Source organism: Rhamphochromis longiceps, linkage group LG13, assembly GCF_057381845.1.
Source record: "Rhamphochromis longiceps isolate RC_006_pf linkage group LG13, R_longiceps_female_GT1.1, whole genome shotgun sequence".
NCBI lineage: Eukaryota > Metazoa > Chordata > Actinopteri > Cichliformes > Cichlidae > Rhamphochromis > Rhamphochromis longiceps.
The window spans coordinates 22,394,277-22,413,271 of NC_140569.1; the positions used below are offsets into that span (position 1 = coordinate 22,394,277).

The following is an 18,995-nucleotide window of genomic DNA, read 5'->3' on the forward strand; positions in this document are numbered from 1 at the left end:
ACTCCATGTCCACCAACTTGGACATCAGCTGGCAACTTTAGTCCTTGTTCTGTTCTCTGCTCTGAGCAGGAGGGTCACTGAAACACAGAGGCAGCAGAGCAGAACAAGGAAAACTGTCACCAGCTGCAGTCCCAGATGATGGAGTTGAACTGCGCCTGAAGAACAAAAGATTCTCTACAGAGGAGATTGAATCGCATAGAGGACTGCCACAACAACGACCCGAGCAGCCTTCAGGTAGGAAAACATGAGAGGACAGGCAAGTTGGGTAGTAGTGACTGAAGTTTTCAAGTAAAATCTCCATCTGCAGTGAAGCTCTAACCACTGTTTGCAGTATTACCGTGCACACAAACATAACCATCGAGTTTAAGTTTCCGTAGTTGTAGCACGAAACTGGTGAAAAGTTTTTTGATGATTTCACATCAAAGTCAAATGTCACCGACATTGTTTGCCCGTTCTCCTCTTTGATGTGGCACTCCCCATTTGGAAAAGTCTCGGTGCTGTTTATAATCTAAATGCATACTTGTCAGGATAATGATATGCAGGGCGTAATAAGGTTTGATAGGAAAACCGGCTTCGTGCGGCAGCTCACGCTGCTGCTGTCAACAACACTGAATCAGAGGGTAAAAACCACTGTGGGGAGGTTGTTTTGAATGGTGGGCTTCCACTGGTGAAACCATTTGAATATTTTTTTTTTGGTGACCGTTTTTAGAAAACCTGATGTCCAATGATCTAATCAGCCTTCAAAGGCTTCTCCCAAAATAAGAGCTTTTTAATGGAGAAGCCTTTGAAAGATGAAGAGGGTTGTTTAGTCTTGACATCAAGGAGACGCAGGTAAAATGAAAGAACTGATAACTCCTAATCCAGAGAGTAACGAGCAGTGAACGACTGAGACTTGATGGGAACAGTAATTATCATGCATGTCGATCTAGACTAAAAAAAAAAAAAAGGATGCTGTGCTAAATCAGGTGTTTAGCACAAGATTTTATTCTATCAGCATTTACATGGTCACTAAAAACAAAACTAAGAGCTGATATTAAAGTTTTACTAAAGGAGAGCTAGTAGTTTCTCAAGGTTGGGTGACGCAAGTTACAATGACTGGCAATATTCAGCCAGCCAATATCGATTCAATACCTACAACAATCTGAGGTCTCAGTTGCATAATAATACAACCATTCCCTGACCGACCTTTACAAATGACAAGTGCAATAGGTGATGAATGTGTCAGGAAGTGCTGACAACGCTAAACCCAGCTGCTGTCAAAGGCTGCCCACATCAATGAGCCAGACACAACTAACTATGGATTTCCTCTTGAGGCCAAGTGGCCCAGAAATCAATAAGACAATCTATTGTTTTCATTTCCTTTATAATACAGATGCACATGCACGTGGACACACTAACCTGTGGAGACAGGGCATTGGTAGGCTGGGTGAAGAGTGTGGAGTGGGTTGCTGACCGTAGGCCATGTGCTCTCCTGACAGTCTGATGGGGGAAAGGAGCAGACAGTACGTCCTGCTGAAGAAAAGCCACAAACAGACACAAATGTCAAAATAGGAGACATCATCATCAGAGCGGGGATGATCAAAATCCAACCCCCCACGAAAACATCCACCGTCGTGATCAGTAGTGCATTACTGTGAGCTACAATGAGGTTTTGAAGGAGCAGGTTTTATTTTCTGCTCGTTGAAATGTGGGGGATATTTCCTCTTTGTGGCAAACATTCAAACACACGGTGAAATGAGGCAGTTACGTGTGCAAGAAACATGATGTGAAACTTTGTGTTGCACTTACTGTATGCATATAGACTGCATGTGTGTGAGAAAGTCTCTGCTGCTGTTGCTGACACCTAGAGGTAAACGCGCTTACCAAATCTAAACCAGCATTAGCAGCGAGTTAGTTTTCTACTTCTTAGGTTGTGCACAAGTTGACTATTATTATATTTGAGGAAAAGTGTAAAATACGCTAGATTTGATATTTGGGAATGTGATCTCTGTGCGATGGTTGGGAGGGAAAAGGCAGGTTTTCAGTGCACATATTGGTAAACACAGGCAAGTCAAAAAAGAAGCACAATCTTACTGCTTCTCCAATTAAGAGGGTAAGTAGCACCCAGGTGCTAATAATCAAATGCAACTGATTAAACCTGTAACCCCAAGTGTACCATATTTGGGAAAATGCTGGCTGTAGCAAAAACTATACAAATGAAGTCATTTGAATTTTCTGGCAGTTATTTTATGTTTCATGCTTTGCAGGGGTAACTCATCATTAGCAAGTGAGAACATGAGACATTTTAGCAGTTTGCTAGTCTGTAGCATTCAACTGTGTGTTACATGATGCCAAAATCTTCCCAAAGGGGGACATCCCAGCAGATTTACCCCAAGGTCAGATCATGTAATGCTTTATAAATTGTAAAAAATAAAAATAAAAATAAACCTAGGAGCTACATGTCAGAGTCTACAGGCTTCAGTTAGCATGTTAAATCTTAAAGCTCATGACAGTACAATTAGAAAAAACAGAACATGTTGCCAAAAGAATGCCTCTTTCCTCTAAAATGAACATGGCGGCACAGCTTATTTTGCAAAGTTACATCTGAACAAAGGCAAAAGAGGAGATGTTTGGACAACGCACAGCACCATGATGAGTGAAAACGAAACAGCATTTCAACACAAAAGCCTCACACATACTAAGTGTGGTGGACACATGATGATTTGGGCTTGTTTTGCAGTCACAGGACTGCTCAACAGCTCAAAGCTCCTCTATATTCTATAGTGAAAATTGAGGCCATCTGTCTGACAGCTAAAGTATGTTTGAAATAAGGACAATGATCCCCAGCAGATCGAAAACAGAATGACTGAAAGAGAAAAGACTCAAGGTGTTACAATGGCCAGCTGAAACTGGTTGAAATGCTGTGTTGGGACTTCAAGAGAGCTCAATGAATTGAAGCAAAGCTGTAGACAAGAATGGGCCACAACAACGATGTGACTGATAAACATATATAGGAAACGATTACTTCAACTTATTGAGGCAAAAAGTTACCACAAAACTGCAGGAGGAGTGCTGAGAACACGTATTTTCTCTCCACATTACTGTATACACTACACTGTATACACACAAATACATATCTTAGCTTTGTGAGTTACTAAACAGGAGTGTGAGGACGTTTTTGGAAAGCAGAAAATAGCAGCAGAAGTGTGTGTGTGGGCAAGTGTATGAAAGAGTCACAGTAGACTGCAATGACTAAAATACTTTCACCTTCAAAATGCGCACTCCAATATTTTGTGCCTCCCAGCACTAAGGAACGATTAGGTGGAGATAAAATTGTACAAAAAACACTGAGAGTGCACCGACTTTGCCCACAACAAATATTAACTACGCGTTTTTTACCCACAGATGTGGACACGTTACATATTGGCAGCTCCAACCAGCTCTAAGACTTCCACACTAAGCAGTAACAACAGAAAAAGGTCAGGTGTGAAATGCACCCACTGTCACCGTTACGTTTGAAATGTAGAGCCGTTCAAAATAAAACAGGAACCAAAGATGATGTGCTAAACTGTACTGAAAATGAAAAAAAGTGCATGCACATAATAAAAACCAAAATAAAAAACGTCAATGAGTGCTTCTAATGTCTTTACCTTAAACACCTGATCTGTTACAAAGAGCCAAAACTTGCAATTTTTCTGTAACTATATGGGAACCTGGCTCTCACTAAAGCTAACAAAATCCGCCCACTAGCATCTAACAATTGTACACAAACCAAAGTGTGAAAACGACATAATGTTGTTTACCACCTGAGAGTGGCATCAGTATTTTCACATCCCTTAACCTCTTAACGCACTCTTGCTCGGAGCCGCACAAAGTTCGACCATTTCTAAGGATTTTGTAGGACAGGTGACACCTTAAAACACAGCCATCACATTCACACAATAATCACAGCGCATTTTACCCAACCTGTGTGTTTCTGGACAGAGGAAGGAAACACACAGAGTCAGAAGGACAGCATGCCAGCTGCACACAGGGAACACCCGTGTACCTGGCAGTGTGCGCTGACACAACTAACCAATCTGCCAACCAACAGCCCAGTAAATGCAACATTAACTCATCAACACCTTACCCACAGTAATCTACTTCCCTAATACTGCAATACCTAGACACCTCTGTATTGCAGTAATTCTTTAATGACATACATACAGTTGTGCATCATATATCGTTACACAAGGAAAACTTTAGGAAATTAAATCTGTAGTGTCTCTTCGATGAATACATCCTATGAAAGAAGAACGAAAAAGTCAGCTTGCGCACACTTGCAGAGTATCAGGACTAGTCAAGCTCAAGCATAACGCATCCTTGCCAAGCTGCTATGATAACCAGCACCGATCCCATTTTTTTTCCTCCCCTCCAGCTCTCAGCTTCTACGGCAGTAAACAAGCAGATTTAATTATAGAAAGGGCTGCGGAGGACAGTTAATGAAAGAAACTCTCCACTGTTCATAACCGTGTTTGACACAAGTCTTATCAACATAAATCGCAACTGAGTATTATTACCACTTAGGAGCCCAATGTCTGCAAGTGGTCACACTTGTAGGAACGACCACTAAAAACATTTAGCAAAGAGCAATATCACAGCTGCAAACACAGTGTCCTCAACATGAAGATAGGAATGGACCTTGGTACCAAGATAGCATGCTGCAGAGGGATTATTGCCTCTTCCTTATCTGTGACAGGTCAGGCACACCACATTAACTCATAGGAGGAGCCTATATTCATGACTCCAGTGCCTATAAAAAGTGTCCATGAACTGCCAAGAGAGTCTCCTCTGGTCTGTTAGTGTGGAGGAGGAAGCGTATTTGTTGAACTGTTGGTGCTGTGATGTGTGATTTTCAATGAAGCAAGTTCTCTGCCAAGCAACCAAACTGACTCACCCTGGCAGCGAATTCAAACTGCAGTAATACAGTTACAGAATAATACGCTTATATTGCTCAATCCCCCGACCTTCTTTTTTTTTGCAAGAATTACACTGTATATTAACACTCAAACAAAATACTAAACAAAATAACAAGTCCAGCCCTCGCCAAAAATCAGCTGCGGGAAACAAAGTGCAGGCTATTGCTTGAACAATTAACTCCCTTCTATTTGTTTGGGGCCAGATGACTCATTAACCCACCAAGGTTTCAGACGTGCTGCACATAAATCAATATAAAAGAGGACACAAATCCAAAAAAAAACAATGATAGCCCCAATGTAAGGCCAAAACCACACCATATTAATTTCCACAGACAGATATTACTGCAACTGAAACTATGACAAATGTTTCTTCTCATTAATGCGGCACGATATATGAGGCGTTTCTCAATGAGGTTGCTGTGACCTCTCTGCACTACCCGGCCTGCCACCCACAGAAAGGGAAGGGGTGGGTCGAGGGGGGGGGGGGGGTGTCCATCTATTTCTGTTGATTAGATTGCCACTGAGGACGACAGCTGCTCTCTCTAGATACTACCTACGACAAACCGAGGAGGCACGCACACTCAAAACACATCACTTTGTCTCCTGACACAAACGTCCCCAAGCTGGTTAAATCCCAACACTTTTACTCGTAGATAAAACACAACAAGCTACAAACAAGTGAGAGGAAAGGCCTATTTTCTGCTTACAAGGCAGCAATTTCACTGTGACAAAAAAAAAAACAGAAAAAAGGAAGTGCATCTTGTTACCCAGCGAGCAGAAAAGCAGATTTTCAACCATTCACTCCAAACTACAATGAGGCGTATGTAGCTCTGACTTGCTTATGCTGTGAAACGATACTAAACACTATATTTTGTCTCAATTAGGGTGAGAGCTGTTGCATTAAAATATCCAATATATCAATGGAGAAATGATGTCTTCCCTAATAATGAAAAACAAGGTAAGTACTTATAGATTTTATGGATCTCCTTTTTTTAAAAACAAAAACAAAACACAGCAGTATTGCCCAGCAGTAGCACGAGACTAGCATAAGACGCTGCTAAAAACGGATAGATGTATTTAGAGTTCAAACCATAGGCTCAGTGCTCTTTTTTGGGGAGCGATTTTAGATATAAAATAGCATCTCTGCACCACATCATATGTGACACATTCGAGACTTGCTTCACACATTTTGTCCCAGCGTGAAACTCAGCGGCTGCTGCGTATTGATTTACTGATTGATTTATGGCACGGTGTGTTATGAGCTTGGAGCTGCTGAGGGACCAACCTGCACTGATCACAGATGTGCACATCAAACCTAAACTCTGGCGAGCAGCTCAGCTCTCCGTTTCTGCAGGTAACTTCAGTCACAACAGTCGAAACTGGAGTTATTATTAGCTTTGCATGTTGTCAGTCTCCCATGCTATGACACCCGAGTGCTGCCTGATCTGCAGCAACTCCCACCGGAGTGTTTACATGAATTCTGATCAAGGGCGAGACTCCAGAAATCTGTCACCTCTGCGCATTCCCCCATGCATGAACTGAGGTGATTCCCAGCAACTCCAGTTCTATAATTACTGGGATCGGCTCATCAGCAAGCATCCAGAAGGCTTGCGTGTCTCACAGTTCAGAGTAGCTAACCATTAAGATACCACAGATGCTCAGTTAAGTGAGCCTCATTGTAAGACTGTGCAGTGAAATAAGTGTGTGGGTATGTACTGTAGGGGCAAAAAAGAGAACGTGTATGCACATCCAAGCACAAATAGCTTTTAGACTGAAAACCATCGCAATATGCTGCAAAATATGTCTGCACAGTCATTGGCTCCAACCCAACAATTTCATTCCTCAAACATTTTTTGCAAAGGCAACACTTTGATTGTGTTCTTCAAGGACAATTACAAGGACAATTACAGTAACAACAACACAAGCAGACTTGTGTCCTAACAAAATGTGCCCAAAGGATGCTCAAAGACTCTTTGGGGATAACTTGTGTATACTATTTATTCCTAGTGAGCTATAATATCCTCCAGTCCTCATTTGCACACAGCTATTTAATATAGTAAACTGGGTACATAAAGAGACTGACATGCAGAGTCTGTTGTCTCTCTGCATTCGTTTGCAATTCTGCTGTCAGCGTGCAATCCACATGTGCACCTTTTTAATGACTCTGCACTACAATATTTTGTACAATTTAAAGGAATCAATCTGATCTGTCCCATCTCTCCTCGTTTCCTTGCCTTCCTCTCCTGCGTGGTTCAGTGAGCCTCTCTAGTTCTCCAGCACCAGCGAGAGAAAGCCAGCCAGCCTTAGGGAGGATGGAGGGCGGTGGTGGGTTGCGCTGGCTACAAGCAATAACTGGGCACCGAAAGGAAAGATGAAGTGAGCGAGATAGGAGACGAGAGGAGGAGGCTTAAATGAAATTTCCAACACATTAAGCACACCCTGTAACCCAGTACTTGCACATGCAGGGTAAAGTGAGGTAGGGGCTGCTGAGCGACCGCTGGATGGTGAAAGTAGTTTATAGCTAAGAATTGATTGAGTTACAGGGGTTCCCTGGATGATCTGTAATGATACACAGCAACAGGAAGATGCTGAAGGATAGACGGTCACTGTATCCAGGAAAGAAGAGAGGATACTAATGACTCAAGAAATCCCATCACAGACATGGGAACATTTAGGAGTGGGTGATGTAGCCGGGGGTTTAAGTTAAAGTGAGATTTGGCGGTTGGGGGAGCCCTAAGATTGGGTGCAGCGTTATAGCATAAAGAAAATAATAACCTAGAAATAATTCCCATAATTATTTTTATGAGGATACAATCAGCTGGCCTGTGTTGCCTGTATTCACTGCTCTTTTTGGGTTCAGCACAGCGAATTCAACATGATGTAAGCAGATATTTCACAAATTTTATAACCAGCTTTCCTAGACACCGTGAAGCTAGTATAAAGGCGGAATTCAGTGACTGAATTGAATCGACATCAATATAAACTGATGTAACTTAACGCTGGCCATGAACACCGTGCCTGATGTGTACAAGTCCAAACTGTGCTGCAAACCACTAACGTCTACTAAACTGCTTAGTAAGCCAACAATTTTTTTCATGCAAAATTTGACTAAAACAAAATTAGTAGGCTTCAATTTATTTTGCAAGACTTTACACAAAAACATAACATACATACATAAACATAGTTTTAAAATAAGGACTAATCACATCCAAACTATTTTAATTTGTCCATCTGTACTTAATTAAAGACAACACAGCATGACTAACCCAGTATTAAAATACCAGCTGACCTCTTAATGAAGTTAAAGCAAACTGACAAACAATAGCTCCTTTGAGTTTTTAATACTCGACTTGTCTTTATCATTCTCTCTGACACTAAGCTGTGGTGATTTATTTGCGTCCTTTTGCACACTATGAAGTGTGAGCCATGGGTTTCAAAGGTAAACACTTTCCATTTTCTTTGGGATGTTTCCATTTAAGCGGCTGAAGAAGTCTGTGCGTTCCAGATAACATTCATTTGCCAAAGCTCTGATGTGGAAAAGCCATTTCTAAACAAGGTATCTGGCAACAAGTCATTGTCATCTGTCCATCCTTGCTTTGTGTTAAATAACAACAGAAGAAGGAAGCCGCCGTCCAGTGAGCGTCACCCTAAACACTTGCTTAGTTTCTATGTGGTGTGAAAGTTTGAACAGCACAGTTGATGCAGTCAACAATGTGTTTGTCAGTGATATAAGATCATTCCACTGGGTAATAGCAGGTACACTCAGAGTGAATCTGACTAGGCCTGTGGTCTCAAGGGCAGGTAGACTTTTTTGTGTAGATGAACGTGTGTGTGTGTGCGCGCACGTGTGGTTGGACAAAGAAATTACCAGAAGCACGCCGCAAGGTTGTTCTAAAGTAATATGAACCAAACAGACAAGGAGAAGGCTCCAAGGTCAGTGTCTGGCCTAACTGACAAATGCGGACGCTCACCTGCAAATGTATGGGATGCAAACATGCACTACCCCCCCTCTGTCATTTAATATCACACAGTTTATGTGGGATTTACACATCTGGTTCATGAAGGCAGTGTGTGCAAGAGAGCGAGGCTGACAGCTCAGCTTCTCCAGCTGCAGCAGAGATGAATGGGTGGGCCTCAAAACTGCCTTCATTCATAATGGAATACGGCAACAAAGCAGCTTCAGCCCCAGGTGTCTCGGGAACTATAAGAGCAAACTAAAGAACGGAGCGCAGGAGAGCCTGTGAGACAGAATATCCAACACAAAATATATTCCTGATTTATCGCCCCAGGTGTTACCTAAATAAAGCTTAGAAGGGCAGAGAACGCAACACCTTAACGTTGGTCTTGTTGGAGAGCTGGAACGGCCCGGAAATGTCAGGACATACGCTGCTGACTTTATCACACTGTTAAAGCCCTTACTAGTCATTCTAGCTTTTAAAAAGGAGGTCTTTAAGCTTTAAAGACAAATGATTTGAAGATGACACAGGAAGGATTTAGAAATAGGGTGCAGCCAATGGATAGTGGGAAACCACACATGGAAATAGACTGTAATGTTTGTATTATGTCATACAAGATACATGCACATCCTTCTACTTATGATCATGAAGCTTATGATCAGCAGAGAGTAGCAATGTGGGCGTGAGGGGGAGGAAGCACATGCACCAGCGAGAGTGAGACGGGTCGAACAAGCATCAGAGAGGAGAGGGAAGATTCTGTGTGTGTTTCTGCTCTGCATGTCTTTTAATGTGTGGTTGTGTGCGTCTGAGTAATCACAACAAAAGAACTCATTCTTAGCATCAGTGAAATCCACAAATAGCAAGAACCTACTGGCACTGAATAGCTGCGGCAAATTATAACATCAGTACAAAGGAGGCCACATTTTACAGTTTCTTGAAATCCATCAATCAACACCAACACTTACTGTTTGCACAAGAAGTTACAAAGCAAAATTTAGCTTACAAGGAGTAAAATATGGCTTACATTCGAAGGCGGGTTCACAGAGTACTGCAGAAAGTAGCTGCTTACCAGAGCTGATGTAGTAAAGGAACACAGGCTAACTGCACACTGTGGCTTTGCAGGTTAATTCTCTCAAATAACCTTTGAACTTCTGCCTGTACCACCACTTATTTCAGCCTCCCAAAGAAGAGTCTGGGGAACGGCAGCACAACACTGCAGCTGAAGCAGCTCAGGCGTGACTCCAAGTTGAGCCTGTGCTGTAACTCTAGTCAGTCATATGAATCACATATTTAAGGGCTTGTCATTTGTTTAACCTGAGGCTTACATAAGACAGGTTTGGTTGGTTCCTCGTGGGACAAATTTATACTTACACAGGATGACTAGAGTCTGAAAAAAAATTGTTCAGCAAATTTTCCCCATTTCACATATCGTGCCTAGTTATGCACACCTACAGTAAATTCAGAATGAATAACCTTGTAATGACTGGTTTTATATCTACTATGAAATTCAAAATGCTATGTTTAAGGCCACATAGATATTTTTCAATCACATGGTTAAAATGGCATTAGAAACTGTGTAAATCCTTTACATCTGCAGGACCACCCACACCACTTGATTGAAGGACCTTCCCTTCGCACTACACACTTCAACTCATTAAACCAGAATTAAATGTGGAATTATGAGCTTGTATATCATTTGCACTGCAGCCATTACTGTACATTAACAGCGCACTGCAATATTTTGGCCCTGGTGAGCGATTCACACTGTAATAAATAGCTGTGAAAATACTTTCTGTACAAGGACATACTCCTCTTTGTGAATACAAGGCTGGTGCATTTGATGAAAAACAAATAGTAACACACATTACATTTCTACAGTATAAGACTATTTTTTTCTTCATCATAATGTAAATGTATGAGTTGAAATCATTAATTTAGAAGATTTGTGATTGTTTAGTTCAGTTAATTTGTGTTTAGATTTTGACTTTTGTGCACAAGTTCTGAACATTTAAAAAGATTTAAATGGCTCACAGTGACTGAGACTCCAAAGGGAATTAATCAGAACTGGCCAATGTTCACTTTCAGGATAGCTATTAAAATGTTTAATGTCATGGCATTCCCAAAGATTTTTTTTTTTTTACAAAGCAATAAATATCTTGTTATGTTCAAGAACAAGAATAAACTGAATCCAGGGTACACAGGCTAGTACAAGCAACTATATTTCACTGCTTATGGAAATTATAGGAAGAAAATTATTTTAACATCATAAATGCTGTCGGCTGAGAATACAGTATTATATTGGAAAGTTATTGTACAGAACAGACCATAGTTTTGGGTTGTTGTTTTTTTTAAAGAAACTGTTGTAACAGGTGCACTGTAAAATAGAAATTTAGTGCTGCCAATACCTACAGGGACATTTCCTGCAGCGGGTATTAGATATCATTCATGCCAATTCAATGCTTTGTGCTGCTCCTTGACATCAAATATTTGCCATCAGCAAATTACTGCCAAGCATTTATTTTGAAAGAGATAATATAAGGGTTTTTCCTATGGCATTTCATCAAACTAGATTCAGCTTTGCATGTTTCAGCACCTGGAGTCATGATTGATATAAATAAAAAGATACAGGGATATTTTTTTATAAAAAGGTTAAGGGTCAGCTGAGCCTAAAACCACAGCTTTTATCGTGCCCTTTTGTATTTAATACTATAAGCATATAATAAGCATATAAGCCATTATTCTAATCAATGAATTCCAGTCTGTTTGAAGTACTTCTGAGTAGAGCAGGGCGATATGGCCAAAAATATTTATCACGATATATATTTGAAAATTTGCGATAACGATATAACCGACGATATAATTGATGCGAGACAAAATACAACTCCACAACATTACTAGCGCAAAAAGACAACCTTCCATTTATATTCACTTAAACAAGAAGCTGGTTTTTATGTACATTAAAGCTTTATAAAAATGTAACAGTACAAATGCAAATTGCTTGCTGAAAGTTTAACCAAAAGGCATTTCCACTAGAAATGGGCTGACATGTCCTGAGCATAACCATGTATAATATCCACTGAAGTTAAAAAGAGGTGCTTTGCAACATTAAACTGCAGTGTGCAGTACGCATTTTTCGGACCATAAGGTGCACGGGATTATAAGGCACATTAAGCGAAACAAAGCAGTCAGATAAATCAAACTTTATTAAACTCATTCTTCTTGCTTCCTCCACTTCTGTACCATTGATTCCTTAATGTTGAATTCTCTGGCAGCTGCTCTATTCCCATGTTGTTGCAGTATATTAATGACTAACCTCGTATTGTGGATGGATTATCTCAGTTGTTCTCCTGACTGAAGTTTGGTCCGTTTACAGCATCCTGCCATGCGATTGCATTTGTCTCTAACCATGAAGAACCTTCACGTTAACTTTTATAAGTGGAAAAGTGTTAGTGTTCGTCCTCCAGCTTCACTGTTTATGTTATGCTAACATAGCTGTGTCGCTAGCGATCACGTAGCACATCATTATATACCAGCTAGCCCAACTTCAGTAACCCTACAAACGTCACTGCTGTTTAGTTTCCTGTCTTCATTTATGTTGCAAGTGATAGCAGAGCTGTACGTTTGATTTTTTTCAGAAATCTCTCAGTCAGAACATGCAATATCATGCTTAGGTAACTAGCGAAACTAGCGAGCTAACTTCCGCTAGCTTCCTGCTAAATTCTAACTCCGGTAAATGTAATAACTTTTGTTTTCATGGATGCCTGGAAGTTAAACTTTATAGTTACACCTCGTAAAGCAGCAATGCTGATCGTTTTATTAAAGATGAAAGAATTTAGACAGTTTTTAACTCTAAGTGATGCTGCAGTGTTGTTTGACCTGAAGCATACGGAGTTTAGGACCCAGATTACTCCCAGATTTAAGAGCATCTTAGTCCGACAAATATGACAATAACAACGGCCGCTTGCATGTTCTGCAAAAAAATGTGCTTTGTTGTGTATCTGACGGACAAACACCAAACCAGTTCCACATCACTGAAGTTGCACCATTTTTACAAACCAATTCTGGATCATCTGTTTCACTCAACAATCGGCCATGTGCGTATGAAAACAAAGGCACTGCGCATGCGCGTTTTACTCCCATTCTATCGCGATATTTCATTTTCCTATCGTTGCCTAACATTATACCGGTATTACCGTGAACGGTATAATATGGCCCAGCCCTACTTCTGAGGAAGCACACTGCTGAAGCTGACCGACTCTGACACGCTCACTGGCTTAGATACACAAAAAGCATTTTGGTGTGCAACAACATGTCAGCTAAATAAGACAGGAGTCATGAACCAAAAAAACCCCAAAGAAATTGTGACTCAAAAGATTTGATTTTTTCTTCTTTTTTTCCTCTGTAGCTTTTTTTATTTAAAAAAGTGTTAAAAAGGAAAAATGAAAATGAAAAGAGCCAAGTAATCGAGTTGTACAGATGGCTTTTCATTTTGAGTACATGTCTTCACTGACAGTGTTGCACTGCATCTTGCTGGATGAGATATCAAAAATAGAGAAGCTATTATTCACAGGTAGGAGGGAACAGAAGACTGTGACGTGGATAACCTTCAATCCTCTGTTAGAAAAAGGACATTATCATGGTGCAAAGGGTTACCGAGGCAACAGCAGCACCAGGATTTTCAAACATCTCCAGGAAACGGTATATACCCTTCTCACACACAAAATCAGTGTGTGTGTTTTTTTTAAAAGATTAAAATCTCTTGTAATCCCATATCCATCGTAAAATAGCAGTATCTGCAGGCGGCTCAATACACTGTAACATTAGAAACACTGCCCGCGGCTGAAAACAAAAGAGAAAAAAAAAAAAGTGAAACTGCTTGTGTTAAATATCGAAAAAAAGAGACACATATAACTCTCACTCTCACTTCTTTGTTTCCTTCTTCTTTCTTCTCCCTCCAATCCCTCTTCCTTACATGCAGTTCATGTCCAGGTTGGGATTTCCCCAGGGTTCCCCTTAGGACCCAGGTCGGTAAAGGCTCTGACAGTGTGAGATGAAAGCTCTGCTGGAGGTACATACTGATCCACTACGATGCCAATCTCAGCTTTTCTGCCTCCTTTTTTAATAGCTATTTTCCTTGGAAAAACAACTAGGCTGATACCAGGAAATCGTCTGGTTGCACAATAAGCGTTTGGTCTTGTTGGTAAGCAGTGCCTATGTAGAGGAATAAATGAAGATTTAACCTGTCTTTGATGGGCAATTGCCGTCTTATTGCTTATAATAGGAACATCTGAGGGCTCTTCAGCAGATGGGCTGCAAAGCAGGAAAACACCAGAGAAGACACAGAGGGCAGTGTATGAGCTGAGTTTTTTTCCATACTAGGAAGTGCCCCACCCACACTTAGATCAATGCCCCAGAGACAACAGCTACACTCAATGGCTGAACAAGGAAACAGTTGCAGAGAAAAAAAGATTGGGATAATTCAATGTAGCTGCCACATGCTGGACATGTGGCCACATTTAAATACCTTAACAACAAGATCATGGAGCATGTGATCAAGGAGCACATTCATGTTCCTTATACAGGCACTTTGTGAGTCCTGAGATTCCAGCGCTTTCCGGCGCTGCTCTCAGAGTCTGGTCTATGAAAATACGATTTTTATCTGTGTTTGTCTTCCCACACATTTTGCATGCAGGGAAAAAAAAGAAGCAAAGCAGTATTTGCTTTGCACGCCGTTTGTGGATGTGTCTGTGGTAGCCGAGTCATAGTGTTGCAGACTTTGCAATGTCCACATGTCGTTTCCAAATTAAAATGGGGATAGTGCTTCAGCTGAGTAACGAGCTTGTGTAAAACAGGCTTCCTTTTTCTGCTGTAACTGTACCGGCAACAATACATACTTTAACCTTACATCATCTACAATCCCTTCATAAAGAGCCTCTAATCACAAAGTGCAATGAAAACTGTCTCCATGGAAATACATTTTCCAACAAAGTCTCCTGGCCGCCATCTCCTCAATACTATTTATAGAATGACCACTAGCTAGCCGACAAAAGATGAGTAACAGTGTAGTGAGAATGGAAATGTCTCGTATCTCCACTTCTCTACGCTGCTTGTTTTTTTTCCCCCCCCTCACAGCCTCATTTCAAAACAAAGTCTTTAAACGAGCGTTCACACAAACAGCTGACTAACACTCTCCAGCCTCACAAGAGGAAAGCAGGTTTTATGTGAGTGAAGTTGGAAGACGCTCGCTTCTGTGTTCAGAACTGATGCGAGGCAGGCAGGATGTGCACACATGCACGACGGCAGACAGCAGAGTGCAGACAGAAGGCAGCGAGGGTCATCGCTAACCTCCTCTGACAGAAGGTCACGGGACTCACAGTCTGCTGCTTTTTGACCTCCGTGTGTGGAATAACGATGAAAACGCCATGAATGTTTTTTTAAGGTCAGCAGCTTCTACCACAATGTACATATATATGTGTGTGTGTGTGTGTGAGAGTGTGTGTGTGTGTGTGTGGGGGGGGGGGGGGTTGCACAGTTACATGTGTATAAATTAATAAACATTCCCTTCCATGCCTGTCACAGAACAAAGTGCTGGACTAGCATTGCATTGCTGTAGCAGACACAATGCACAGCCTGATCCCATCATCTGAGCATCTCACGGGCCTCTGCATCTCTGCCTTTAACAGCCACAGCCTGAACACACTCTCACAGCTCGAGGGAAAGGTCTTCTTGAATCGTGCAGCTATTACTAATTAGCATTAGCCCGCATGAACATCACACATATTATTATCACAGCGCAGCTGCGCTATAAAGAAGACACGTTCCTGCAAACAGCATTGCATTAACTTAATGACTGAAAACAACAATTACGGATGTCGGTTTTCATTGGCAAACACAGTTACTCAGCGACAGCTAACAAGACTTGTTGAGTTGCAATTCTTTTATTCCACTGATCCAAGGTGCTGATCTACTATTAAATGCTCCGTCTTGAACTGACGGCCTGATACTGCTGTCAAGAGTCAAAAGGTAAAGCGCTCTTTTGATCCAAAGAACTAAAGCATTTCTAAAAATCAGCCTTGCAGTCAAAGGCATCATCAACAATGGATTATAGCAGCAGAGCTATTTACATAAGCAATTCACTCAGTGCCCTGCTTCCCAGAGGTGCCTTTGAGAAGAGAGAAGATTGTATCTCTCACACGTCGTCTCCTCTAAGTCCTCTCTGACATTTCCCATAGAAGAAGAGGACAGAACACAGTTTTCTAAAGGATTGGCGAGTAGGCCGTGATGCACTGGCCAATGAATCTGAATCAGGTGACAATATACATGCAAGGCATCTGCCAACTAAGAGTAATTTTTGAATGTATTGATTCATTATGGTCATTGTTTCAAGCTAATGGCCAGGACTGCTTTATAGTGCTTTTAAATTTACAAAGTTTTGTATAGTTTATGCACACATTAAATGAAAAATTCTAGACAGGGCAATAAGAATGTGTAATATAACATTATATATTATTAGAGCTTCTGCTGGAAATGTTGTTAACCCCAGCGACTTCAACCAGCAGGCGATTTGGGGGGGGGGGGTGTTAATGCTGCATTCAATTAATGTTTCAGCCGCTATAACACTAAGTGTGCGGCACAGACAGCATAATGGAGCTGTATTGGTTTAGGTGCATCTCTGCACGCACAGTAGGGGTTTAGTTCTTTCTGTACCAGCTAGAAAGCACAAAATCACTGTTAACACTGTTCTCATGTGTTAAATATTGATCTAGCAGGAACATAGACAGCGGCTAAACAGGTGAAGTATTAAATTACAACATTTGCCTGGTTCTGTATTCCTGTTATATGCTTTTTATGTTTCTATCTAAAAGGTTTCCATCTCAAAAAAAATTACCTAGTGTTTTTCAGCCCAGTGGGATATCAACTTGAGCCACCCGGGCCATCGAGCTTGTAAATCATTGCATAATACAAAGTTTTCGACAAAGAACAATCTCGTGTTACCGGCACACAGATCTGGTTTCCAGTCGTGCTCTTGCATTCACCTGAAAATAAATACTTGAAATGCAGATATTGACAGTGTGTCATCCATATTACTACGAACACTATTGCTGAGCTGATAATATGCCAATCCCTCAAAAGAGTCGTTCATCCAGCGAAAAGGAGACTAGATGGATTAATCTGAACGGGATGTGGTCAGCAGTGAGGGTACAAGAATAAATCAAAAACACTCAACAGTGTTTAATGCACAGTTTATCAACAGCAGCAATACATTAACACTTCTCTGACTCATATATAGTGTGATATTATAATTTGGCCATATCTCACAGGCCCCGTGACGATTGGCACAATATCATCATAATGAGATTATCAGGTCAAAACCTCATGATCACGCAGAAGTATAGAGCACCATTACAGTGACCCTGTTGGTTTGAACGAGCCTCTAAAACCCCACCCATAGTGTACCACATAACCCCTCCGTGCTTTGTTTCATGTCCAATACCTCAGTTCAGCTCTCTGGATCAGTTATGTTTAATCCACACGCGTCTCCAGTCATTGACCCACTAGTGCTGATATAGGAGTTAATTAAAAGAGACAAGGCTCAAAGCTCAGACTCCCGATTCATTTAAAACAAGCAATTGAGAATTCAGAGGAGAGGGGCTTCTATCGGCAGGAAAACTGTTAGAATTAGGGCTTGTGAAGCCATGCGCGGACACAAAAAGTAACACAAAAGAATAATAAAATATGAGCTTAGGTTACTAAGCTGCCCTTGCTGTGTCCTGGTGAAGATATATTTGTCTCTATCTGTTCCAGCCTATTATAAATATAACAATGGGACTTGAGGGCTTGGAGTCCATTGTTGGACAGAGGTGTGCATCTTTGTTTGTCTTCTCCATGGTGAAACCCCCATGTGTGCGCTTGTGTCTACCATGGCACCGGTACAATAATCACAGTGCAAACAAACTGGGCGCCAGGCCGAACAGAGTGTCTTGTTTTATGGGGCTCATTGACTCCCCGGATGTGCTCAGACTCTGATCAATCTCAGCTGAAGCTCACATCTTGACTTCTAGTGGTGTAATGGGGATGTCATAAGCATCTTTCACAAAACACAGGCGGCTGATTTCAGACAGAGAGCGGGCTGGTGGTGCAAAAGCAAACGGGGCCAGAACTGAAGTTTGCGAGTCAGCCCTTTGGAGCTCTGGGGGATCAAGTGCTAAATTGTTGAATAATTAAATCAGATTTGGCAATTTAATGCATAATAACATAAAGCAAGCTAATTTTTCATTTGCTGCAGACTTCTTTCCTGCTCGTGCCTCGCAGAAACAGATCATTATGAACGTTATGGCACCCCACAGTTCTGCTCTCACACTCTACACATCCTTTTTCCTTCTTCTCATTCCCGTCACGTGGTCACGCATGCAGATGGCGATAAAGTTGCCATCATGGTATTTATTCCAGCAACTATCTAGCGAGTGCTACAAAAGAAGAGCAAGCACAAATGAAGCTCAAGAAACACACAAGCTGAGGACACGAGAGGAAGATGAGATTATTCTGAAAAGTAAGGACTTCCGCAGCCTCCAAATCTATTGGAGTCCACAGTACAATTGATTTAATATGAGATAAGGATTGATTTATTATATAATAAAATAATACAACATTCTTGGTCGTCTTTATTTGTTTGTTTAAAATCATGTGAATCTTGAAGTGTGCTTTTAAAGCACTCCTCTAAAAATAGTTGTATTTGTGTAAACAAATAGACTTTTTACATAATCTTCCCTGCTAGAATATTCTTGAGGACGACGCACATCAAATCTGAGCGCTTCTTTAATTTGCTTTTGGCCCAAAGCATGAAGTATCAGTACATGAGCGGAAGTCTACAAAACTCTGTTCTGACAGCTGTGGCTAATGCATGGCGACCGTGAGGGTAAAAGGAGCAAATAGAGGCAATGCTGAAAAGAAACAACAACCAGCAGACATCACGCCACACTGAGCCACCATGAGGAGACAATTTCTCTTAGGTCGACACGCGCTACCACTACCCGCAATGACCTCGACACAAGGATGATGTCACAGTGGCCCTCGTATCCTGTTTAGCCATGACTGGTGAAGG

At 41.3% G+C, this 18,995-nt stretch overlaps 1 protein-coding gene across 3 annotated transcripts in view; it reads right to left on the bottom strand.

The window, feature by feature from the left end:
• mcu (mitochondrial calcium uniporter) overlaps positions 1 to 18,995 on the bottom strand; it is a 62,168-nt gene that overhangs the window by 32,469 nt on the left and 10,704 nt on the right. Inside the window, exon 2 of one of the 3 annotated variants that reach the window (XM_085428463.1) lies at positions 1,399 to 1,509. The exons of 1 other annotated variant lie outside the window; for it this stretch is intronic. In XM_085428463.1, coding sequence (XP_085284589.1) covers positions 1,399 to 1,509 — 111 coding nt within the window. Of the gene's footprint in view, positions 1 to 1,398; positions 1,513 to 18,995 lie in introns of all 3 variants that reach the window. One more of the 3 variants, XM_085428462.1, reaches the window with a different exon arrangement.